A 24,415-nucleotide genomic window follows, 5' to 3' on the forward strand; every position below is an offset into this window, starting at 1 on the left:
GAACTGAAAAGACCAGGATCCAAATAGGACTCTGCCAATGACTTGCTCTGTGGGACTCAGTAGAGTGACTTTACCCCTTAGCCTCAGCTTTATCTTCAGTGAAAGGAGCTAAACGTGGTACCTGCCTGTGTGGCACCCAGGAAGTCCTCCATCTGTGGTCTGCCATGACTGTGTCTAGAAAGTGCTGGGCCCGGGGCCCGGTGTGGAAGCACTGGGACAGGAGCCCTAAGAGATCAGACCCTCGGAGTGCAGGGGCCATGTCACCCCCGCCTGAGCCCTGAGGGGCCTGCCCCAGAAGCCCAAGAATGGAACATAGATGGCATTTCATTGGGTGTAGCTCAAGCTGGGGATGAGGGAGAGCCTGTTGGAGCTGCCTAGGGAAGCAAGGGATGAAGGCTTGGCCAGATTTCCTCAGGATCAGCTATTGTGTCGGTTAGGGAATAGACTCAGCTGGGTAACAAAAAGACCCCAAAATACGGTGCATCAAGTAAGAGAGACGTTTACCTCTGTCATCCAAAAGCCCAGAGGTGAGTGTCTAGGCTGGAGGGTAGATCTGTACCTACCAAGTGGTAATTTAGGGACCAGGATCCTTCCATCCTGTTGATCTCCCATCCCCTGGGGGTTGTCCCTGTCCATGTCGCATCCTGTCCCAGCCCACGAAGCAGAAATGAGCAGACGTAGAGGGCAAGCATTTTTATTTTAAGTGGGTGATGCAGAAGTTGCATCTGTCCCCTGTGCTTGTATCCCATGAGTGAGAACTTTGACAGCTGGCCACAGCAGGCTGCAGGGGAGACTGGGAAATGTAGTTTCTACCTGAGTGACCCTGTGCAAGATGGGATGGACAGCTTGTGGGGACACCAGCTGTCTGCTGCACATGCCAAACCCTGTAGCCTCTCCAAAAGGGGGACAGTGGATGGATTCAACCCTGAGCCATATTGAGTACCAGTGTTGAAAATTATTGACACCAGGTCTGCTGCTCAAAGCCCATAGCTTCTTCTCCTGGTGGCCACCTTAATGAACAGTGGGGAAGGGAGGAATGTCTGGTCCTTGAGGGAGAAGATGTTTCATCCTGAGCACAGCTATCTCTTTTCCACTGGTAGTGGCTACCTGGGATGCACGACTTCATCCTGGCTGAGCAGCAGAGAGTGTTGGGATCAATTAGTGATGTCTGCCCTGGCATAGTCTAAGGTCTGCTGGTTCAATAGCCATGAAATTTACCATCCTTGGGCTAAGTGGTCCCCGCCTGGGCTCTGCTTTGTAAATGTTTTGAAATAGCCAGCTGCTGGTTGTATTTACATTTGCGAATAAACCAACTCATATCATCATCAATGGCAAGGCATAAAATGTCAACTCCTAACCACAGGGAAGGGCTTCTCGGGCATCCCTGATCTGCCTGAAAGGAAGGAAGCAGGAGGCAGGGTCTTAGGATTCTGGGAATCTGGCTTCTCTCCTGCAGTGGCCCCAACGTTTGAGAACCCCAAGACGGAGACCGTGAGTCAGGTGGCTGGAAGCCCCCTGGTCCTGAGCTGTGACGTGACTGCAGTCCCAGCACCTAGTGTTACCTGGCTGAAAGACAGAATGCCTGTTGGTGAGTGCATTAGTCCTTACCTTGTTGGCGCCAAGTGGTCCTTTATTTAATGAAATGGCAGTGAAAACAGAAGGGGTAGTTGGTTGTTAACGGTTCTTACTTGGCAAAATCAAAAGCTGGCAGTGCCCTGTTGGTCCCATCCCCCCCGATTTGTCTTTCAACCCTGTTGGCCTTGAAATCCCAACACTGAGAACCATCTGAGTGGGGGCTCAGTGGCTTCTTGTGTTTGTGTCCATAGTCAGCTCCCACGGGACAGAAATGCAGAGTGTGTGCTGAGGGTCTAGCTGGCCCGACCCTGGGCCTGGCCTTGGCCCCGAAGCTGCTCCTTCTCCAGTAACTCAGCTCCATTCGGCCCAGCGGTCGGTCACCCCCATCCAGGCCTTCAACCTTGCCCCGCTCTCTTCCTCTCCCCCGACCCACCCACCCATCGGTCAGTAGACACCTCGTCTTGTCAACATAAATGCCTCTGGTGCCAGCACTGCTCTCCATCCATAGCCTGTCCCGTTCCAGCCACCACTGTCCACACCCCTGGGTGAGGGCAGCAGCCCCTACACTGGTCTCTCGGGTCTCCTCCATGCCTCCAATGCAGGCTCCACCGGGGCAGAAGGGATCACAAAGTGCAGCTCTGAGTGGGTCAGTTGTCTGTTGAAACTGAAAATCCTTTCGTGCCTGGAGTCCTCAGAACCACAGCCCAGGAGGCCCTTCGGGGCTGGGGCCAGCCCCCCTCTCCCTGCCCTGCTGCGTGCTCCAGACAGACCCAGCTGCTCTTGACTCCTTGCATATGCCTATGTCTGTCTGTCTGTCTCTGTCTTTCTCTTTCTCAATAACAGCCTTATTGAGATGTAATTCACATACTCTACAATTTACCCAATGAAAGCATCTAAATCAATTCTTTTTTGTATGATCACAGACCATCCCCACAATCAACTCTGGAACATTTTTTTTCCAACTGTATATTTTCTTTTTTAAAAAATTGAAATATAGTTGATTTACAATGTTGTGTAAATTCTGCTGTATAGCAAAGTGATTCAGCTTTACATATATTCGTTCTTTTTATATTCTTTTCCATAATGGTTTATCATAGGATATTGAATATAGTTCCCTGTGCTCTACAGTAGAACCTTGTTGTTTATAATTTGGGAACATCTTTATCACCCCAAGCGAAATCCCTTACCCATCGCCTTCACTCCCAGCCGCCCCGGCCTTAGGCAGCCACTAACCTACTTTCTGTCTCTATAGACTTGCCCGTTCTGGACAATTCATATAACACGTGGAATCATACAACACGTGACCTCTTGTGACTGGCTCCTTCCACTTAGCATCGTGTCTTCAAGGTTCATCCGTGTTGTAGTATGTGTCAGTTCTTCATTCCTTTTTTAAGTTAATTTGTTTCTTTCTTTTTTATGGCTGAACGTTCCACTGTGTAGATATATCATGTTCTGTTTATCCGTCCACCAGCTGATGGACATTTGTGTTGTTTCCACCTTTTGGCTATGGTGGATAGGGTGCCGTGAACGTTTGTGTACAGGTGTTTGTGTGGCGTTTGCTGTCCTTCCTCTTTGATATATACCTGGGAGTGGAATTGCTGTGGACCGTGTTCTCTCTCGGCTCCAGCTCTTGGCACGCACTGTTTCCTCCCTGAAATGCTCATCCCAGGCTCCCCGGACCACCTCCACTTTCACCTGGCTGATTCAGACTCACCTTCAGGTCTCAGCTGAGACTCACCTCCTCCAGAAGCCTGGCCTGGTCTCTCCATGCTCCGTCAGGGTTTCACAGGGCTGGGCACACAGGATTGTACCTGTGTCGCTGTCTCTGATGTATTTTGAACTCCTTGAGGACAGGGACCACGTTTCACTCATCTTTGATTCCCGAGCTCTCTCGCTGTTGGACACGTAGGAGTTGCTCAATACATTTTGTGTTGAAAGACTGGCTGGACAGATGAGGATCTGGGGGAGGGCAGACCAGTCTGGACTGGTGCAGTTAGAGAAGGCTTTGGGGCAGAGGTGCTGCTGGAGAACACGAGGGGGAGGCATTCTAGGCTGGGGGAGGGGTGCAGCTTGAGCAGAGGCCCAGGGGAAGCCCCACACTGGACTTACGTTGGAGTCAGTGAGTGGCTGGTTCACCTTGATCAGTGCGGGGAGGGAAAGGTTGGAAGGAGGGTGGGAGATGAGGGCTGGGCCTGAGCGTCCACAGGAAGAGGAGCAAGTCCTGGACTCTAAAGGGAGTGGCGGGGGGCCACTTCCCTGACTGTCCAGTGGTTAAGATGCCGAGCTCCCAATGCAGGAGGCACGGGTTCGATCCCTGGTCGGGGAACTAGGATCCTGCCTGCCACATGGCATGGCCAGAAAAATAAATAAAAATAAAAAAATAAAGGGAGTGGGGTCCCTTGGGAAGAAATGTCCCCAGTGAGGGAAGTAGGGAGGGGTTGGTTGTAAGGACCAGAGCAATCAAAGGAGTCCAGGCTGCGGAAGGCCGTGACGTAAATGGCTAGAGGCCCTGCCCACATCTGGGCCCACATCTGGGCCTCAGTTTCCCTATGAGCCTAGGAAAGGGCTGGGTGATTCAAGGGTTCCCAGGGTCTTTCCAGCCTGAGTGTGGGGGTCAGGCGCCCTCTGCGGGAGTCACGAGACTTCTCTGTCTGGGCCCAGTGGTGGCAGCTGGGGCGGTGGGTCTGAGCAGGTGAGGTCCTGCCACACCCCTCCGTCCCACAGAAAGCAGTGTGGCACGTGGTGTGGTCTCCCGGGGGGGCCGCCTCCAGCTGAGTCACTTGCAGCCAGACCAGGCTGGCACCTACACGTGTGTGGCCGAGAATGCCCTGGCGGAGGCCCGCAAGGACTTCGTGGTGGCCGTGCTGGGTACGTCTCACCCTGCGCCCCCCGTGTCCCACCCCCATGCCAGCCCCAGCCACCGCCCCGGGCCTCACCACACCCACTCTGCCACAGTGGCCCCCCGGATCCGGAGCTCGGGCGCCACGCAGGAGCACAGCGTCCTGGAGGGGCAGGGGCTGCGGCTGGACTGCGAGGCTAACGGGCAGCCACCACCCGACGTGGCCTGGCTGAAGGACGGGGGCCCGCTGGGCCAGGGCGCCGGCCCCCACCTCCGGTAAGACCCAGCCCGGGACCTCCCCGCCCCAGGAGGCAAGCCCGCAGGCCCTCACGCACCTGCTCCCGGCTCTCCCTCCCCGGGGCAGGTTCTACCTGGAGGGCAGCTCCCTGGTGCTAAAGGGCCTGAGGGCCTCGGACTCGGGGGCCTACACCTGCGTGGCCCACAACGCGGCCGGTGAGGACGCCAGGCTGCACACCGTGAACGTGCTGGGTGAGCAGCTGAGGGGCGAGGAGAGCCGGGCCGCCCCACCGTCCCAGGGCGGCAGCAGCCTGGCCGCCGTGGGGCCTCCACTGGGGCACCTGGAGGGCGGTGCCAGGGCCCGGATACGGGAGCCCTGGTGAAGCCCCAGCCGTGCCCACTCCGTGAGCCAGGCCAGCCTGACCTGTCCGGGCCTCTGCCCCATCCTCAGACTAGGGGCACAACTGCGACAGCCCAGGGGCGCAGTGGGGGAGTCGGGATAAAGGAGAGACCCACACCCCCAGGCAGTGGGCTTCATCGTCACCTGGGTGGGGCGCGGGCCTGAGACCCACGTGATGATTGCCACACAATGGCTGCACGTGGCAGAAGTCGAGGTATCGGCGCCACCTCCTGGGACTTCCCTGAGAGGAGCCCACCTCCCCACCCAGGCCCCCTCACTGCCCCTGTTTTTCCTCTCTGCCCACCTACCAGTGCCTCCCACCATCGAGCAGGGGGCAGAGGGCGCAGGGACCCTGGTGAGCAGGCCTGGGGAGCTGGTGACCATGGCGTGCCCTGTCCGGGGCTCCCCGCGCATCCAGGTCAGCTGGCTCAAGGATGGCCTGCCCCTCGCGCTCTCCCAGCGCACCCACCTCCACGGCTCGGGCCGCACCCTCAGGTAAGGGAGCGGCTCCCCTGCCCGCCAGCCAGCGGATGGCAGGCCCCAGATACACTCTTCAGGGAGCTTGGGCTTAAAAGCACGTCTGAATGGTTTTTAGACTAAAAGTAACATAAACATACAGAGGGTTTTGATGGGGAGAGTGGGAGATGAAAGGGGCCTCTGACCTCAGGCTTTCACAGCCCAGTGGGGGAGGTACAGATCCGGGTGATGACATCTGGTGGCACCTAACTCAGCCTGGCCCCAGGTAGAAGAAATCTGGGAAGGCTTTCTGGAAGAAAGTGCCTGAGCAACGTCTTCATGCATTCAGCAGCACTTAACGGAGTGCTTGCTGTTCCAGGTGCAGTTCCAGGTACTGGGATGGAGCAGTGAGCACGATGGAGCCTTTGCTCCTGCAGCTTTGGGGAGGGAGGGGAATGGAAAATAAACAGATATAAAAGTGACATGTCACAAGGGATGTGTGCTCAGAAGAATAAAGTAGGGTGAGGGGATGGGAGGTGGCAGTGGAGGGTGCTATTTTAGGGTGGCCAGCAGTAGGCACTCAGATGAGGTGACACTTGAGCAGAGATGGAAGGCGATGAGAAGGGGAGGTGAGTGGATTCCATGGCAGGAAGAATTCCATTCCTTCCAGTCAGGAAGAGCAGGTTCAAAGGCCCTGCGGTGGGCGTGTGGCTGTGTGTTCTCGAAGACAGAGTTGGAGGGTCGGTTATGAAGGGGGAAGTCAGGTGACACAGGGCCTCGTAAGTCCTTCAAAAGACTTGGGCTTTCCTAAGGAGAGAAGGGAAGCCCTGAGAGGGTTTTCAGCAGAGAAGTCACATCATGGTGTGACTTAAATTTTGTGTATGTGGTAAAAACACATAATAGAAAATTTACCATTTTAGCCATTTTTAAGTGTACTGTTCAGGGGCGTCAAGTACATTCACATCGTTGTTCAACCTTCACCATCTCCAGACCTTTTCATCTCCCCAAACGGAGACTCTGCCCCATCGAACACTAATTCCCCACCCGCTCCCCAGCCCCTGGCACCCAGCACTGTACTTTCTGTCTGTGAACCTGCCTTATTCTGAGTACCTCAGATAAGTGGAATCATGCAATCGTTGTCCTTCTGTGACTGGTTTATTTCACGCAGCATCATGATTTCATCCATGTTGTGGCATGTGTCAAATTTTCCATCCTAATTTTTAAGGCTGAATAATATCGCCTGGTATGTGTAGAACACGTTATCCTTTCACCCATCGAGGACACTTGGATTGCTTCCACATTTTAGCAGCTGTGATTAATGCTGCTGTGAACACGGGTGTTGGCTTATCTGTTTGAGCTTCTACTCTCATTTCTTTGCGGTTGTGACTTAGGTTTTTAGACGATCCTTCTGGCTGCAGTGTGGACAGCAGGCTGTAGGGCCAAGGGCAGAGTGGGAGGGCATTTTAGGGCTGCGGCCACAAGCCAGGTGAGACGTGGCGGGGCCTGGATCAGAGCCACGTGGTGGAGGTGCTCCAGCTGGCGGTGTTTGCGGAGAGACGGGGAGGGGTTGAGCAAGGCTCTGGGGTCTCTATCTGGGAACCCGGAAGGCTGAAGTCTGTTTTCTGAGATGGGTCCACAGTGGGAGGGGCAAGATGAGGGGTGAGACTGGTGTTCTGTTCCAACCTGTTGGTTGGAGAGGTTCTTGGACGTACAGGGAAGATGGAAACCAGGCATTTGATACTCCGTCAGGGGTTTAGGAGGTAGATGTTTGGAGATTGTCAGTGAACAGGTGGTGTTGGAAGCCAGGATGGGCTGCGGGCCCCGGGAAGTGAGCGTGGACTGAGCCTGGGCTGCCAGCGTTAGGGTGGTTATAACAGACGTTTCAGTGTCACTGGGGACGTTGACAAGGGCGGCTCAGGAGGAGTGGTCGGGGCAAAAGGGGGTTTGAGAGACAGTGAGGGTTCAGGCAGTGGAGACAGTGAGTAGAGACGAGTCTGGGAGTCCTGAAAGCTGAGAGGAATTGTCTAGAAGAAGGGGGTGGGAGTACAGGCTGTCTGGGGGTGGGCCAGTGGAGCTTCCAGAATTTGGGAAGCAGGAAGTCTGGCTGCAGAGTGAGGTGGGCAGAGAAGGCAGCAGGGGTGGGGGGTGAGGTGGGGACTCTCCCTCTCTCTCCTTCTCTCTCCCTCTCTCTCTCTCTCTCTCTCTCTCTCTCTCTCCCTCCTTCCCTCTCTCTCCCTGTCTTTCTCTCTCCCTCTCCACCCCTCTCCCCCCCCTTTCTTCTTGTCTCTCTCTCTCACTCCGTCTCTCTCTCTCATCCCCCCCCTTTGCTCTCGGGCTTCAGGATTTCCCAGGTGCAGCTGGCAGATTCCGGCATCTTCACCTGTGTGGCTTCGAGCCCAGCGGGCGTGGCCGACAGGAACTTTACCTTGCAGGTGCACGGTACGGAGCAGGGGAGTGGGTTAGCGGGTCCTTCGGCCTTAGGGACGAGAATCAAGGCTCTTGTCCCCTCCCCTCTGCCCATCTGGGTGAAACCAAGGGTTGGCCCTCAGGGATGTCAGGGCAGGGCAAATACTCAGTCTCTGATTCATTCGGTCACTCATTCATTGATCTCACAAGTAGTTGTTGGACACTAGTGTGCCAGGGCCTTGCCAGGCACTGGAATATGGCAGTGAGCAGAGGTAGCCCTGACACCAGGAAGTCGGTGAGGGAAACAGCTCTGTAAAATTAAAATTCCACGCAACTAGTGATACCAGGGTAAGGAGAGGGTGCCACAGGAGCACAGAGGAGGGCACCTCACCTGGCCTCGGGCATTCAGGGAAGACTTCCTGGAGGAGGTGAGGTCTAAGCTGAGGACTGAAGATGAGAAGGAATAGTCCAGGAGAAGGGCATTCTGGCCCATAGTTACAGTCTGTGCAAAGTCCAGGGGCGAGGGCCACCTGGCATTGGATAAGTTGGCTCGTGCCCACTCTTTTGCCCTGTGCAGTGCCCCCTGTCCTGGAGCCGGTCGAGTTCCAGAATGACGTGGCGGTGGTCCGTGGCTCCCCGGTGGTCCTCCCCTGTGAAGCCCGGGGCAGCCCCCTGCCCCTCGTTTTGTGGATGAAGGATGGGGAACCCTTTTTGCCCCGGAGCCTGGAACAGGGGCCTGGCCTACAGCTGGAGACAGCGGGAGTTGGCGACTCAGGGATCTACTCCTGCGTGGCCGTGAGCGAGGCAGGGGAAGCGAGGCGGCATTTCCGGCTGACGGTGATGGGTGGGTCACCTGCCCCCAGCGCCAGCTTCTCTGGGCCAGGGACGGGACGGGGGCCCTCGGGGGGCGATGGAGGCGGTGAGAGAGGTGAGCACCCTGGAGGCTTGGGGCTTAGGGAGCAGGCCTCGCCGACCTGGCTGCAGGGGCTGGGGGCCAGGACACTTCATTCTCCTGGGGCTGTGCCCCTCTGTCTTGTCCTTGGAACCTTGTAAAGCAGGAACAAAGCCATCGAAATCTTGGGGCTCTAAGTCTGAAGCACAAGATTTTGCAAGTGTGCCCTATTGGAAAGATGCGTTTCCCTCCATACTGTATCCTTGTTGTTTTTTTTTGGTTTGTTTTTTGTTTTTGCGGTACGCGGGCCTCTCACTGTTGTGGCCTCTCCCGTCGCGGAGCACAGGCTCCGGATGCGCAGGCTCAGCGGCCATGGCTCACGGGCAGCCGCTCCACGGCATGTGGGATCCTCCCGGACCGGAGCATGAACCCGTGTTCCCTGTATCGGCAGGCGACTCTCAACCACTGCACCACCAGGGAAGCCCTCCTTGTTGGTTTTTAAGCGCAAATCATTGTCCCAGGCAGATGGGCCCAACGTGTTTAGGACCCTCCAACACAATCACCAGCTTCCTGTTTGCAGGCCCATGTACTGTCAGCATCTGGATGGTGGGGGAGGGGAATGAACCCCACATCCTAGTGTTCTGGCCATGGCCCCCATGGCTGACCCAGGGCGGGGTGTCTTGCAGATCCCCCTCACATCGAGGACACAGGCCAGCCTGCAGAGCTATTGCTGACCCCCGGCACCCCCTTGGAGCTCCTCTGCGATGCCCGGGGCACCCCCCAACCCAGCATCACGTGGCACAAGGATGGGCAGGCCCTGAACAGGCCGAAGGACAGCAAGAGGGCCGGGCGGGGGCTCCGGGTGGAGGGTGTGCAGGTGCTGCTGCCCCGCCTGCTGTGGCATGAAGCTGGGGAGAGGAGGGGAGGGACCCAGTGGCACTTGGCAGGGTTTGCCCAAGCTCCACTTTTATTCGGGGTATGAGGATGTGAAGAGGACCCCCCACCCCGGCCCCGGGCCATGCCCTTGGGAGCTCCCAGTCAGGTTAGACCCAAGGCTGATGCAGAAACCAGATAAATCCCTAACCCCACCAGAAAAGAACTGGTACAGTCAAGGGGGACTCCCTGGAGGAGGCAGACTCTGCCCTAGCCCTAAAGCAAGGGTGAGCCAGTAATAGGGAAGAAACATCCCAGAGAGGAGAAGGGGTTGGTGGGAAAGGCAGGATGGCTGACTCAGCAGGCCTGAGGCTAAATCCTGGGTCCTCAGCTGTGTAGGAGGGAAACCAGATCAGGAGGTGGGCAGGGTGGGGCCGGAGGTAGCTGCTCACCCTGCCCCATCCCCAGGTGGGTGACGCTGGGCTGTACACTTGCCTGGCCCACAGCCCTGCTGGTGAAATCGAGAAGAGCTTCCGGGTCAGAGTTCAAGGTAGGGGGCTGCCAGAGTGGGGGCGGGAGAGGGAGGCAGGATGGGACCTGCAGGGGTGGGTCCCTCTCTCATGTCCTCCCTACCCACCTCACCAGCCCCCCCAAATGTCATTGGGCCCCAAGGCCCCCGCGGTGTGGTTGGCCTGGCCCCGGGACAGCTGGTTCTAGAGTGCTCGGTGGAGGCAGATCCCGCACCGGAGATCGAGTGGCACCGTGATGGCATCCTGCTGCAGGTGGGTGCCAGGCTGGGGACCCAGGGGCACCGCTTTCTGTTCCTCTCAGGCCCCAGACCCTGACCAGACTCGATCCCAGGCGCCGAGGGCCTATTCTGTGCCGGCCCTTTGCATACCTGCTCTCCTGACGTTTTTCCACCCCTGTTACTATTGTCACCCCCATACTGTGGATGGGGACACCGAGGCAAGGCTAAGATTTGCACCCCAGGGCTTCTGATGCACATCTGTGCTGTACCTTTGAGCTGTGCTTAGTGGCTGTGTGGCTTGGGGCCAGTTACTGCGGTTCTGTGCGCTCACCCCTGAAATGGGGCCAATTTGCTTCTGTGGACCCAAGGACTGTAGATCTGGTGGAAGCTCCAGCTCCTAGTGTGAGCATGGGTCCCCCCTGCAACGTGCCCGACAGGCAGAGCTCCAGGGAAGATGCTCTTTCCCTCCCAAAGGAGCCTATTTCCCCAGAAAGTCCTCAGCTGCGCATCAGTTCAGGGGCTGCAGGCCGGCCCAGAATGAATGGGGCAGAGACCACTGTCCGGCCCCGCTGGTTCCTTGGTCTTGGTGCGTGGGGGGCTGGCCTGGCCCAGCCCAGCGCTGATGAGGGTCTCTCCACCCTGGGGGTCTCTACAGGCAGATGCCCACACCCAGTTCCCAGAGCAGGGCAGGTTCCTCCAGCTGCAGGCCCTGAGCACGGCCGACAGTGGCAACTACAGCTGCACAGCCCGCAATGCTGCAGGCAGCACCAGTGTGGCCTTCCACGTGGAGGTCCACAGTGAGTGGCCCCACCCCACCCGCCCTGCCCCCCCCTCCCTGAGAGCGACAGGGTCCCAGCACCCGCCCCCTCTGTGCCTCTCCTCCAGCGGTGCCCACCATCCGGCCGGGACCACCTGCAGTGAACGCCTCCGTGAACCAGACGGCTCTGCTGTCCTGCAAGGCAGACGGTGCCCCCCCGCCCCTTGTGAACTGGCGGAAGGATGGCATCCCTCTGGATCCTGAGAGCCCCAGGTGGGAGCTGGTAGGGGAGGGCATCAGGGAGGGGCTCAGGTACCTCTTTACGGGTTGTAAACGGAAGCCCACCTGGGCAGTTGGAGCAGAAAGGACATGGGTCTTCTCAGAACCCAAGGACATACATGCCCATTCGTTAAGGGCGTGAGAACCCCTGGTGGCTGTCTGTCTGTCTGTCTGTCTCTAGTTTTGACTCTTGGTTGCTAGTCTGTTTCTGTGTGTGAGGGCTTCATGCCTCTCTCTCTCTCAGACCAATTTTCTACACCTTCTTTCTCTAAGAACATGGCAGGACGGCTCCCCACACACACCTCCCCCCGCCCCCCCCCCACCCCCAGCCAAGTTATAGTTGCTGTGTTCACACAACCTGCAGACCCTGGTGAGCTGTCTGTGAATCCCAGTTCCAAATTCCCAGGGCAGAGAATTCCATTGGCTCAGCCTGCATGATGTGTCCATCCCCCGTCCAACCGGCTGTGGCCAGGGGCGGGGTCACACAGTACAGACATGGCCCCTGGGAAAGGGCAGTTTTCCGACCTAATTGAGGGGCTGTTCTCAGAAAGGGTTGGGGTACCACTGCCCTCTGGCTCTTGGGGGGAGGCTGGGCCCAGGTGGGAGCATGGAAGGCCCGAAGCAGCCCCTCTCACCCTTTCTGATGCTGGGTTGTGGTGCAGGTTACTGCCCAAGGCTGTGGCCCCACGCCCCACCCCCCCACCGACCTTGGCCTCACAGATGCAGGACTCCTGAGTCAGCATCCTCTCGCTCAGAAAGCCAGGGACCAAGGGGAGGGTCTAGCTGGAGACACTACCAGGGGGTCCAGCTCCTCCCCAGGGACTTGCTGGTCTGCCGGTATCCATGGCAACCCCTCCCTGTGTTCCAGGTTTCAGGTTCTGCCTGAGGGTTCCCTGAGGATCCAGCCAGTCCTCGCCCAGGATGCCGGCCACTACCTCTGCCTGGCGTCCAACGCCGCAGGTTCCGATCGGCAGGGCCGCGACCTCCGGGTCTTCGGTAGGTAGAGGAGGGAAGGTGTGGTTTTTTTGCCTTCAGCATCCACCCCCTGTCTGGACCGGGTCCTGCTCAGTTTCTGGTTCATCTTAGCTGTCAGGAGCCAGGAGCAACGATCTCCAAATATTTTTGACCATGAATCCTATTAATAAAAAGTTTTGAGCATGTACACTCAAAGATGCATATTGGGGCTTCCCTGGTGGCGCAGTGGTTGAGGGTCCGCCTGCCGATGCAGGGGACGCGGGTTCGTGCCCCGGTCCGGGAAGATCCCACATGCCGCGGAGCGGCTGGGCCCGTGGCCCATGGCCGCTGAGCCTGCGCGTCCGGAGCCTGTGCTCCGCAACGGGAGAGGCCACAGCAGTGAGAGGCCCGCGTACCGCAAAAAAAAAAAAAAAAAAAAAAAAGATGCATATTTATCTTCATGCATACATTATATGCACTTACTACTATGCTATTCTACTGCATGAGAAAACATGCACGAGCTGTAGAACCCTCAGAATCACTGAGCCAGGTGCTCTGATCTGCTCTTCCATCCCATTGATCACCTCGGTGGAGGCTGCGCTGCTGGGCCCTGGCCTTGGGTGGGGCTGCCGGGGAGTTGCGCCCTGGAGGCCCCATTCAAGGAGGTGTAGTTAGGGGGATGCCAGCCTCAGGGGTGGTCAAAGGCCCCATCGCCCCAGCTGTGGGAACCCGTTGGAAGATCCGCTCGGGGAGTTTCTCCTGCCTCCTCGCTCCTGCTTCCTCGGGGATGGGCTGAAGGTGGTTGGAGTATCTCCTGCTCCTGGGCTTTACCTTAGAGACCCCCGCCCCGCCCCCACCCCACACCCCGTCTCCTGATCACTGTTCTCTCCCCAGAGCCTCCAGCCATCACCCCTGGCCCCTCCAACCTGACCCTGACTGCTGACACCGCCGCCTCACTGCCCTGTGAGGCCAGAGGCTCTCCCAAGCCCCTTGTGGTCTGGTGGAAGGATGGACAGAAGCTGGACTTCCGCCTGCAGCAGGGAGCCTACCGGTACTGAGATGGTCCTTCTGGGAGCGTCATGAGATGCCTGGGGTGGGGAAGGGCGTGCCTGTCTCAGAGAAGGGGAGCCAGGCCAGAACTGAGGCAGGGGCGCGCTCAGGTCTCACCAAAGCCAGCACCAGAACTTGTGTCCTGACTTCAAGGGGCCAGGAGGGTCTTTACACTAAGATACCTGGTCGGAGGTGGGGACATTTGGGACATACAGCCAAATGGAAAATATATGGCCTTTGCAACCACTTTAGTCACTATTTAAGAACCCACGTAGAAGCCCAAGTTCATGCCGGTTGAGCCTGGACCCATGGCTCCTGCAGGAGCCTCGGTCTCCCCGTTTCTCAAATGCAGCTGACCCTGAAATGATCCCCGGGAGTATTAAGAGGTCAGTTCACCAATGAATTCACCAGATATGTGTTGTGTTAGGTGCCAACTCATCGTGGAGCTTTGTGACTAAGCAGGTGTTCAGTGAACACGAGCAGTTCTGATCAGGGCTTTGCATATGGTTACTACTGCAGAAGTTATCATAGGTGGTGACTGTAGGAAATTTTTAGGATTATGGAGAAACCCAGAGGCAAACATTAAAATTGCCCACAAACTGAACAGGTAGACCTTGGGAGGTAGAAAATTCTAGGAGAAACTTCTAGAGTCGAGGCTAGGGGCCGGTTACAGGCAGGGAAAATAGTCATGAAACACATCCCTCGCCTCCAAATTCCCCGGGTAGGGAGGCCACGCTGGCTGGTTTCAGGTCAGCCCAGCCAGTCACTTAGCAGACAACCGTCCGTCTGTCTGTGCAGGCTCCTGCCCTCCAACGCCTTGCTCCTCACAGCCCCCAGCCCTCAGGATTCAGCCCAGTTTGAGTGTGTGGCGAGCAATGAACTGGGCGAGGCCCACAGGCTCTACTGGGTGATGGTTCACGGTGAGTTCACACTCAGGAGTGACTGTTCACAGCGAGGGCAGATGAGGAGGCCGGGATGGGGACAGTGCCTCCCTCTCCTGGGCGCTCTCTCTGCCTCCAGGGACCTGCACGGCTTCCCTCTGAGCCTTTCTGTGCTTCCCGGGTCACTGCCTCCAGGAAGCCCTCTCTGATCCTGCCCTCCCACACTGACATAACCCAACTCCAGCACAGTTCCTGGCCTGTGGGAGCTCGTAGGCGAGGCCTCTGCCAAGTCCAGAATGTTCTGAACCCAAATCTGACCTTGTCATCACCCCAGTTAAAATCCCTCCCACCATGGCTTCCCACCGCCCTCAGGATAGAATGCATGGTGTCACCTGGGCCCAGAAGGTCAGCCCTGCTGACCCCCCAGGTTCAGCTCACCCCATGGCCTGCCTCACTCTGGGTTGCATTCATGCCTCTCAACTTTTTGTTCCTTACCTCGGGGCCTTTGCACATGCTGTTCCCTCTGCTGAACACTTTTCCCTTCACCCAAGCAATATCTGCTCTTCCTTCAAATCTCAGGTTAAATGCCACATGCCCCAGAGACCTTCTCTGGCCTCCCTCACTCTGTACCCCCACCAAGCCCACTTGTCTTGTGAAACGCTCCCTGAGATACCTGGCTAGTATCTATAGAAAGCAGTTCGTAACTATCCCACACGCCCAGCCAAACACATCTGAGTGAGGAAATGTGACTGCCGCACCTCCCTCCCCGGAGCTTCGTCACTGATGTCACCTTGTGTCGTAGTCTGTGTATCCTTCTCGTCCACCTGGCCCCGTGGCTGTGTGTTCCCCAGGGGACCTCAGCAGGGCCTCAAGCCTTGCCTTGCGTTTCAGTGCCTCCCACCATTGCCGACGACCAGACAGACTTCACCGTGACCATGATGGCGTCCGTGGTCCTCACGTGCCACAGCACAGGGGTGCCAGCCCCAGTTGTGTCCTGGAGCAAAGCAGGCACCCAGCTGGGGTTGCGGGGGAACGGCTACCGTGTGTCACCTTCGGGTAAGGAAGGGTGAGCCACGTGGACCTGCTGCTGAGGGCACACTAAGGGGCGTCGGGCGGAGGCTGTGAAAGCAGCCCGCTGGGGCCTGGTGGTTGAGAAGATGGAAAGTTCTGGCCTGGCTCTGCCGTTCGCTCACTGTGTGACCTGGGAGAGCCCCCTCGCACCCCACCCCCCAGGCCTCAGTGTCCCCATCCACGCACTAGAGTATTGATATCCATCAGTCAGTCCCTGATGCTAGTTGGTACGTTGGTGCTCCTTATGGCAGAATGAGGAAAATAATAGCGACGTGAGAGTTTTCATAAGCTAGTTTTAGCTCATTAGAAGGATTGGCCTTTATTCTGAAATAATGCTTTTCTTAATAATTTGGTGTTGAGAGTGCCTTTCTTTTATGAGATTAAGGTGATAGTACATGGTAATTTTTTAAGTGTCTTTGCTTGTTAAAATAAAAAGCTGGCAACTTTAGGGGGATTCTCTAAATTAAATGTATTTTTTAGTTGGTTGGTTAGTGAAATCCTAAAGTCTGTGAACCACTGGCCGGATCTGTGGTTTTCAAACTCTTCCAAAGCAATAGAACACTTCCTCTGACAAGTGGTTATGGGGAAGCCCAACACGTGAGAGAAGCTAGGTTCTGGTTCCATCTGAGGCTGGGATGGGGGCTGTGGGGTGGTCCAGAGTCAGGTGGGCCTCGCTCCCTTTGCCCCCTCAGCAGGCCCTCAGGGGTCCACGGGGGGTGGTTTAGAAACCACCTTACCTGACTTGCAGCCTGTGGTCTGGGAAGGTTAAAATGGTATTCATTGAGCAGCCAAGGCTGAGGGAGAGAGGGCAAAGGGAGGACAGAGGAGGCAGCAATCCGGGGAGGCTTCCTGGAAGGGGCAAGTTTTGAGCAGAGTGCAGCAAGGATAGCAGGGTGAGGGCCCGTGGAACCAGGCGCGGGCAGTCCAGGGATTCCAGGCCAGGTAGTGGCAGATCCTGGCACATCACAGCCAGAAGGGTCTAGAGATCATCCTGTCTGATTCCTCATTGTACACCTGGCCCAGAGACTAGTACCAGAGAGCAGAAGGGACTTGCCTATGGTAATGGTCTGAGCAGGGAGCAGAGGCAGGCCCAGGTTCCCCCGTGCTGCTTACAAATGGGCAGGGAGGCAGATTGAGTGGCCTGTAACAGAGACACCAGGGTTGGGTGTGTAAGAGCCCTGCCGGCTCCACCCCTGGGACATCTGTCCCAGGCCCCCTCACCCCTCTCTGTGCCCTGTTCCCGTCCACAGGTGCCCTGGAGATCAGGCAGGCCCTCCCCATCCATGCCAGCAGATACACCTGCACGGCCCGCAGCTCCGCCGGCGTGGCCCACAAGCACGTGGTCCTCACCGTGCAAGGTAAGCGTCCCCGAGGCCAGACAGCCATGGCTCCTGGGGCAGGGAAGCTGGCAGAGGGCTAGAGGCTTCTTTGGGAGAAAAGAAACAGCCCGCCTGTGCCCTCCTTTCCGACGTTTCTGGAACCCTTTTTTCCCTTTGGCAGCCTCTCTCTCTGGTGCTCAGACGGCCCCTGGTGGGAGAGGCCTGGGTGTTAACGGTGTCCCCAGGGACCTCTGCAGCCCTGTTCCTTTGCAGCCTCCCCCGTGGTAAAGCCACTACCCAGTGTGGTCTGGGCGGTGGCAGAGGAGGAGGTGCTGCTGCCCTGCGAGGCCTCAGGCATCCCCCGGCCGAGCATCACCTGGCAGAAGGAGGGGCTCACCGTCCCTGCAGGTGAGTCTCCTTGGCAGCCAGCGTGGGTGGGAGGATGACCGTATGAGCCTGCGGTCCTCCTTCCTGCCCCCGCTTCACCTCCTGCCCTCCCGTCTCCCCTCAGCACCCCAGAGCCCTTGATTCTGCCTGAGCACTCGGTGGCTGGGCTGGGAGTTTGGGTCCGGCTTCCGTGCTCGCTCTGCCCCCTCGTCACCCTGTGGCCACAGCAGGTCACTCGGCCGGTCAGACAGGACAGCCCAAGCAGCCTTCCTGCCCTCCTCGGGGGTCCTATCGCCCCAGCGACCGGCCCCCGATTCCTTCCCGCCAAACCCAGGGGTGAGGACCCAGGTCCTAACCAGTGGACAGCTGCGGATCATCCATGTCAGCCCAGAGGATGCTGGGAACTATTTCTGCGTCGCCCAGAACAGCGCAGGCAGTGCCCTGGGGAAGACTCGGCTGGTGGTGCAAGGTGGGCCCCGGGGGTGTGGGTGAGTCTGAAGTGGACCCCAGCGAGCTAGGGGCTTTGAGGCTCCTGAGAGCCCCTCCCTTCTCTGCCCAGCCCTGGTCCCGGGCGGGGCATGTCCCCACGTCCACCCCTACTCCAGCACGGCTTGTGGTTCTAGAAAGAATTCAAGAAAAAAACGACTCCCATTTTGCACCCAAGGTCTGGCTTCAGACGGTAACTCCAGGGTCCCCTCTGCCTCCTCTGGCCCCTCCGGGGAAACTAGTCTGGTCATTCTTTGTTCATTTTGGCTTTCCAGTAGCAACAGCCATTTCCGTCCGTTTAGTCACTGTGTGTGCATGTGGGTGAATGGGTCACTCTGTCACAGCTTCTTCACCAAGCTCCAGAAAGTCCCCAGGTTATCCAGACCACAGGGCCTATGACCAGGGGCCGGTGGGGGCAGCAGACAGGGATGGAGGAAGGGGCTGAGGGTGTGTCAAGTGCCAAGGGCACTGGGGCAGGGATGGCCCACCCCAGCCCACCCCAGCCCGGCCCAGTCACCGAGGGGACCTCCCTATCCCCACAGTCCCGCCTGTGATCGAGGCTGGCCTTCCCGACCTGTCCGCCACTGAAGGCTCCCACGCTGTCTTGCCCTGCACGGCCAGCGGCAGTCCTGAGCCCGACATCACCTGGGAAAAGGACGGCCAGCCTGTGTCTGGAGCTGAGGGGAAGTTCACCATCCAGCCTTCCGGGGAGCTGCTGGTGAAGAACTCAGAGGTGAGGGCCTGGCCCCAGGGAGCAGAGGGGAATAATAGTAACAGCAGGAGCGGCAAACACCTGCTGAGCACCCCCCCCCCGAGTGCCATGCTCTGTGCTGAGCACCCCCTGTGTGCCATGCTCTGTGCTGAATGCTGTGCAGCTTCTTAATCCTGGAACCTGGGGAAGTAGGTGTTATCACCTTAGCTACAGATGAGGAAACCGAGGTTCAGAGTGTACCCAGGTTTTGAAGACATGCTATTGCCAAGAGGCAGAACCAAGATTTGAATCAGGACCTCTATGGCTAGTCCCTGGGGGAGGGAAGGAGCCCTGGAAGAGAGGGAGGGGGGAGCGTGGTGATGACTTTGTGTCCCCAAACTGCCTCAAATGTTCTTAACCTGAGCTACAGGCATGGGTGGGACCCCGGCTCCCTTCCCCCATCAGTACTCATCACGTTCTATAATTACAAAAGAAGTCGCTGTCCAGATGGATGGGTGGCTACTGGGTGGGCACATCTCGAGGGGGCCATGGGGGTGGGGATCCTGCCCCACGGGGAGCCAGATGTGCAGTGGTGAGTGCACCAGCCCTGCTGCGACGCACCACAGAACTTCTCCCCTCGGAGAAGGCACCGAAAGCAGGGTCCCCCTCGGGGATGATGGATGAGGTGAGCACAGGTGAGCGGAGTGCAGGTTCCGTTCTGAGCACATAGGAGGTGCTTAGTAAATGGTGACTGTTACAAACGTGTGGTTAGATTATGAAGGCTGAAAATTCAATTAACAGTCAAATTAAGAAGGAAAAAAAGGGAATTTTTTGGAGCCAAGCTGAGGATTATAACCGGGGAGACCTGTTAGAAGTAAAGGCACGGTCACATACATTTTCAAGACGAAGAATCATACATGAGAATGACATACTCGTCTTTCACATAAAGTTCACCAAAGACACACAGTCCGGGTAAGCAGGTACAAAGTGAACAGCGAGTCACCATGACCCCATACAGAGCTGGGAAGGAACGCTATTCTTTTAGGAAGTTACATTGCTAGCGTCAGAGGAAAGGAAAGAAAAAAAGATCTTTACAGCTGAGCAGGCACACCCGTCCTTGAGGAGCTCTGGTTAACGTGTAATGCAGATACACACCGCACGTTAGGGATGGAAGGAGGAGGCCCAGAAAGACAGAGAATTTCATGTTTAGTTTTTCTTGTCCTGCCTTAAAATATAAATTGTATTTCATCAAAGCGCATAGCCATAGGAAGGCTGCAGGGAGGTGCAGTGGTGAAGCTGAGCTGTTTGCTAGCTGTGTGACCTTGGGCAAGTCACTTTGCCTCTCTGGGCTGGATGGTCCATGGGAACCTGCCAGGGAGCAGGTCCGCGGGGGCATTCTGGCCCATGTTGGGGTGGGGCGGTTATCAGGCTGACCCCTCCCTTTGCCCACAGAGCCAGGACGCTGGCACCTACACCTGCACTGCCGAGAATGCTGTGGGCCGCGCCCGCCGCCGCATGCACCTCGCCATCTTGGCACCGCCTGTCTTCACCAGCCTGCCTGGGGACCGCAGCCTGAACCTTGGGGACAGGCTGTGGCTTCACTGTGCGGCCCGTGGCAGCCCTACGCCCCGAATAGGCTGGACTGTCAACAACCAACCGGTCACAGGTCTGGGCCTGCTGGGGGCGGGTGGGACAGAGACCCAGGGCGCTGGGAGGTTGAAGAGGGTGGGCGGGTGGGGTGACCCAACCCGGTGAAGAGGAAGACGGTACCAGTCAGCCTGTGGGTTCTGGGTCTCCAGACTTGGCCCTGCGTTGGGGCACAGGGCAAACACACATGTGGCCCTATGTGACCAGTCACACGTCAGACCCAGCAAGAAGCCACCTGTGAAAAAGACTCAACCCTGGAGACCTCAGGGCCAGGAGAGGGGCCTGTGCTCCAGCCTAGCACTGCTGCTCCCATTGTGGGCCCCTCAACACACTCCATTCATGGGGGGCTCTCTCCTCTCACCTGGGTCCCCAGTGACGTTTAGGGAGGTCCAAGGCCCGCACAGGCCCTGTGGTACTCAATAAACGTCTGCCGAATGGATGGGTTGCTAAGTCTCCTCCGCTGCAAAGTGGTGTTTTCACATCCTCCTGTACCCAAGTCCAGGTGCTGGGAAACGAGTGCTCCACCTTTGCACACCTGTGCAGAAGGCTTTGCCTCAACCTCACTGCTTCCTGGGCGGAGAGATCAGGAGAGAGATTCAGCCTCTCTGAGCCCAGCTCTTCATCTTGAAATAGAGATAACAGGGGTCCTGAGGGTGGAACGATTTAATGCAGGAGGTTCGCCTGGCAAGGCCTCGCCCAAGTAAATGCCCCGTCGGTGTAGCACGTGTCCTTATTCCTGGTGGAGGGGCGCTGTCTGAGGATTACAGGGAAAACAAAGGCTGTTAAGAGCATCTATCTCGGGACTTCCCTGGGGGTCCGGTGGTTAAGACTCTGCGCTTCCACTGCAGGGGGCACGGGTTCGATTCCTGGTCAGGGAAATAAGATCCCTCATGCAGTGTGGTACAGCCCCCCTAAAAATTAATTTAAAAATATAGCATCCATCTATATGTAACGCATGACAATATCTCTATAAATGCCACATGTTAATAGGCCCCCGAAGACCTACCCTTGGCCACTCACCATACTCACGGTGTGGACTTGAAAATGAGAAAAGGCAGGTCTTCAACCTTCTCCTCATCTCCTGATCCTGTGCCTGCCACGATAGCATCCCACTTGCTTAGGCTTCCAGCAGGGAGGGGGCGCTTTGTGCCTTTATGAAGCACCTGCTGGATACCGAGGCCTGAGTTAAGTGTTCAGGGCAGGAGGTCCCTGGCACCCTGAGCTCAGAGCCCCCTGGGGCATCTCTTTCTCTGCCACAGAGGGAGTGACCGAGCAGAACGGGGGCAGCACACTGCAGCGGATGGCAGTCACCAGAGAGGACAGCGGGACCTACGTGTGCTGGGCCGAGAACAGAGTGGACCGAGTGCAGGCGGTCAGCTTCGTCCACGTGAAGGGTAGGGAGTGACCACGTGGTCTTTCTCCAGACCTCTGCTGACCCAACCTAGTGGTTTTTCGAAGAAACTGGCCTCCTAATCTCTGAACTAGTACCTCTCCACCCTGGCTGGGCAGTAGGATCTCCTGGGGGGCTTTATAAAATACCGAGGCCCAGGTTCTACCCCCGACTCAGGAAAGGTGAGGCCTCGACATCAGTATTTTTTACCCTCCCCAGATGACCGGCTGTAGGGAGAACTGAGATCTGACTCATCAGCCTGAAGCACTGCCCTCAGCTGGATGGTGTCCATGTGGGAGGGGGATGGGGCCAAGGTACCCTGGCACACAATGCGTGAATCTCGCCAGCCTGCCGGTTGCTCCCCACAGCCCTGCCCCCCACAGCCCTGCACAGTAACCCTCATGTCACTGTGACTTGTATGTCCAACTTCAGGATGGGAGGGTGGGGCTCGATGGAGGGGGATGAGCTGCCCAAGGCACCAGGATTCAACTGTACTGTTGGTAGACTCAACCTCAGGAAACCGGCAGGGATGAAAACCAGCACAGGGCATCCAAGAGTGGTTTAAGAGTTGCATGAAATGAGAATCAGGGATGTCTTAGTGTTGCTATGTCCGACAGAGGTGTCCTAATGATCGTGTAGTCCTTGTTTTCCGAAGTACCCTGCCGCTGGGCTAATCCGTCTCTGAGCGCGAGTGTATGACACTCGTACACTTTCTCCCCTCCTGTGCCTGTCTCAGGCATCACTAATCAATCATAGCACTATCCCCACTCAACTTCAAATCCTTCTCAGCACAGTGTTCCTGGCAGCCACTGCCAGTCTAGTTCACTTGACCTGCGACATGGAAGCTGTACGCCATCCCAGATGTATTGACTCCACACAGCCGTGCTGAGCCAGCAGGAACCTCCATAGGTTCCTGGGGTCTGTCTGGCAGGCTTCTGGGGATGAATTTATGGGGATTTTAGCCTGAAGAAAACCTCCTTTCTCTCTCCTTGTCCACTGTCACCTTGTGCAGAGGCTCCTGTCCTACAAGGGGAGGCTTTTTCCTACCTGGTGGAACCCGTTGGGGGCAGCGTCCGGCTGGACTGTGTGGTCCGTGGAGAGCCAGCACCCGACATCCACTGGATCAAAGATGGCCTTCTGCTGCAGGGAAGCCGGCTCCGGCACAGGCTGCAGAATGGCTCGTTGACCATCCGTAGGACCGAGGTAAGGCGGGGCCTGGGCTGGGGCCACCTGGGACAGCCCTCCACTTTGTCTGATTATCCAAGACGGTTCTTTAGGTTGGCACCACCCTCTACAGTCTACAAAGCATTTTCCTGCCTGTACCCAGAGATCCTCGCCTGACTACCTAGGGTGACCTCCAGCCAGTGGCTTAACTTCTCTGTGCCTCAATTACCTCATCCATCCAATGGGGCTAATAATTGTTCTACCTCGTAGATTTATAGCGAGAAATCAGTGAGATGACCCACACCAGGTGCTTAAGAGTGATCGGCCCCTCAGTAAGGCCAATATATGTTACTAATAACAACCCCGTGGAGCAGAGTAAGCGGATAAGAGTGCCTCATTTTACAGATGAAGACACTGAGGGTCAGAGAGGCCCACAGCCCGTAAGCACCTGAGGCAGGACCCCAGCCCAGGTCTCCTGATTCCTACTCCACGCCATTTCCAAAGCCTTGAGCTCGGGGGCAGCCCCTGCTTCCCTTCCCTTCCCTTCTGTGTCCCAAGTCCCAGTGGTCCTGCAGAATTCCACAGTGCGATGATGTCAAGGACTCATCTTAGGGGTCCTTGATCTTGCCCATCTTGGAGCCTGTCTCAGACTGGTAAAGGCAGCAGCAGCAGCAGCAGCAGCAGTAAGGGTTGCCGTGACCTGAGTATTTGCTGTGGACCAGGCACCGTGCCTCACAGTTAGGGAGCATGATTTCATTTGATGCTCACAACAATCTTATGGGTTATTATCCCCGTTTTAGAGATGGGGAAACTGAGGCTCCAGAGACATGGTGAACAGTGGGGCCCGGATTCGGTCCCATCTCGGACTGATGCCCAAATCTCTACTCTTAATTGCATGCCGTGCTGCCCGCTGACAGTCCCTTGGGCGTGGCCTCGGGGATATTATCTTCTGGGCGTGGACAGTGGCCTCAGGCTGCCCCAGCTCCATCTCATGGTGGTGCCGCCACTGGAAGCGAATCTGAGCCAGCATTCTTCCTGAGTCGCATCACTGCCAAGGTCGTGGATATCCTGGGAAGAAACTTCCCTGTCACCAAGGCCAGGAAGCGCTGCAAACCCTCCCCCTCTGGAAGACTCAAAGTGTGCACTCGCACAATAAAAGCCCCAGGGAGCCTGCAGTGCTGAAACCCGTTCTTGTCTAACTCAGTGTTTCGCAAACTCGCTCCAACACAAAACCCGTTTTCTAAGGAATTCCTAATAATGTGCCGTGGAGTCATAATACTTTAACGCACACAGTTTGGAAGAGGTGCATCTAAATCATGCTTCTACAGCATATAGCTCCCCTTAGAGCAATGAGTTGTCACCACCCCAAGTTCCAGGGGTGAAAGGGGCTGGATTCTCTTTGGATTCTATTGACAGGCAGCCATGGAAGCCCCTCTGGTGGCATCTGCGGGCCCCTGGCTGGTTTATGCTCTAAGCTCCTCCTGGTTAGATGGGTCTTGCTCCAGGTGCCCCTGTCTGTGCCCAGCTGTCCCCAGATGCTCCCCACCCCCTCGTCCTCCTCTCCTGAATGCCACGCCCCCACTCCCATGCCCACCCACAGAAGGACGACGCGGGACGATACCAGTGCCTGGCGGAGAATGAGCTGGGCGCGGTGGAGAAAGTGGTGGTCCTTGTGCTGCAGAGTGAGTCGCAGCCCCACCTTTCCTGGGCCCTGGGTGGGGACCAGGTGAGGTGGGCACACAGTGAGGTGGGCGCCCAGGGCGCAGCTGTGCCGAGGCTGTGGCTGCCGCCGCCCAGGCTGTGTGATGAGAATAGAGGGCCATTCCGAATCTTTGTTCAGAACACACAGTTGAAGTCCCATGAACTGTCTCCCCAATGTGGAATGGGAATTAGGGGCTGGTGAGTACTGGGGA

General features: G+C 57.2%; 1 protein-coding gene across 4 annotated transcripts in view; it reads left to right on the forward strand.

The window, feature by feature from the left end:
* HMCN2 (hemicentin 2) overlaps nucleotides 1-24,415 on the forward strand; it is a 150,687-nt gene that overhangs the window by 109,114 nt on the left and 17,158 nt on the right. For 2 of the 4 annotated variants that reach the window (XM_073806723.1, XM_073806724.1), the window contains 24 exons: nucleotides 1,457-1,588; nucleotides 4,300-4,443; nucleotides 4,531-4,690; nucleotides 4,779-4,903; nucleotides 5,363-5,546; nucleotides 7,849-7,946; nucleotides 8,491-8,757; nucleotides 9,492-9,682; nucleotides 10,147-10,228; nucleotides 10,324-10,460; nucleotides 11,082-11,223; nucleotides 11,312-11,456; nucleotides 12,331-12,458; nucleotides 13,311-13,467; nucleotides 14,265-14,386; nucleotides 15,239-15,403; nucleotides 16,669-16,776; nucleotides 17,011-17,145; nucleotides 17,459-17,593; nucleotides 18,153-18,343; nucleotides 19,754-19,967; nucleotides 21,208-21,342; nucleotides 22,351-22,541; nucleotides 24,103-24,184. In XM_073806723.1, coding sequence (XP_073662824.1) covers nucleotides 1,457-1,588; nucleotides 4,300-4,443; nucleotides 4,531-4,690; nucleotides 4,779-4,903; nucleotides 5,363-5,546; nucleotides 7,849-7,946; nucleotides 8,491-8,757; nucleotides 9,492-9,682; nucleotides 10,147-10,228; nucleotides 10,324-10,460; nucleotides 11,082-11,223; nucleotides 11,312-11,456; nucleotides 12,331-12,458; nucleotides 13,311-13,467; nucleotides 14,265-14,386; nucleotides 15,239-15,403; nucleotides 16,669-16,776; nucleotides 17,011-17,145; nucleotides 17,459-17,593; nucleotides 18,153-18,343; nucleotides 19,754-19,967; nucleotides 21,208-21,342; nucleotides 22,351-22,541; nucleotides 24,103-24,184 — 3,570 coding nt within the window. The other 2 variants (XM_073806727.1, XM_073806725.1) reach the window with 2 other exon arrangements.

This window comes from Tursiops truncatus, chromosome 6, assembly GCF_011762595.2.
Source record: "Tursiops truncatus isolate mTurTru1 chromosome 6, mTurTru1.mat.Y, whole genome shotgun sequence".
Taxonomy (NCBI): Eukaryota; Metazoa; Chordata; class Mammalia; order Artiodactyla; family Delphinidae; genus Tursiops; species Tursiops truncatus.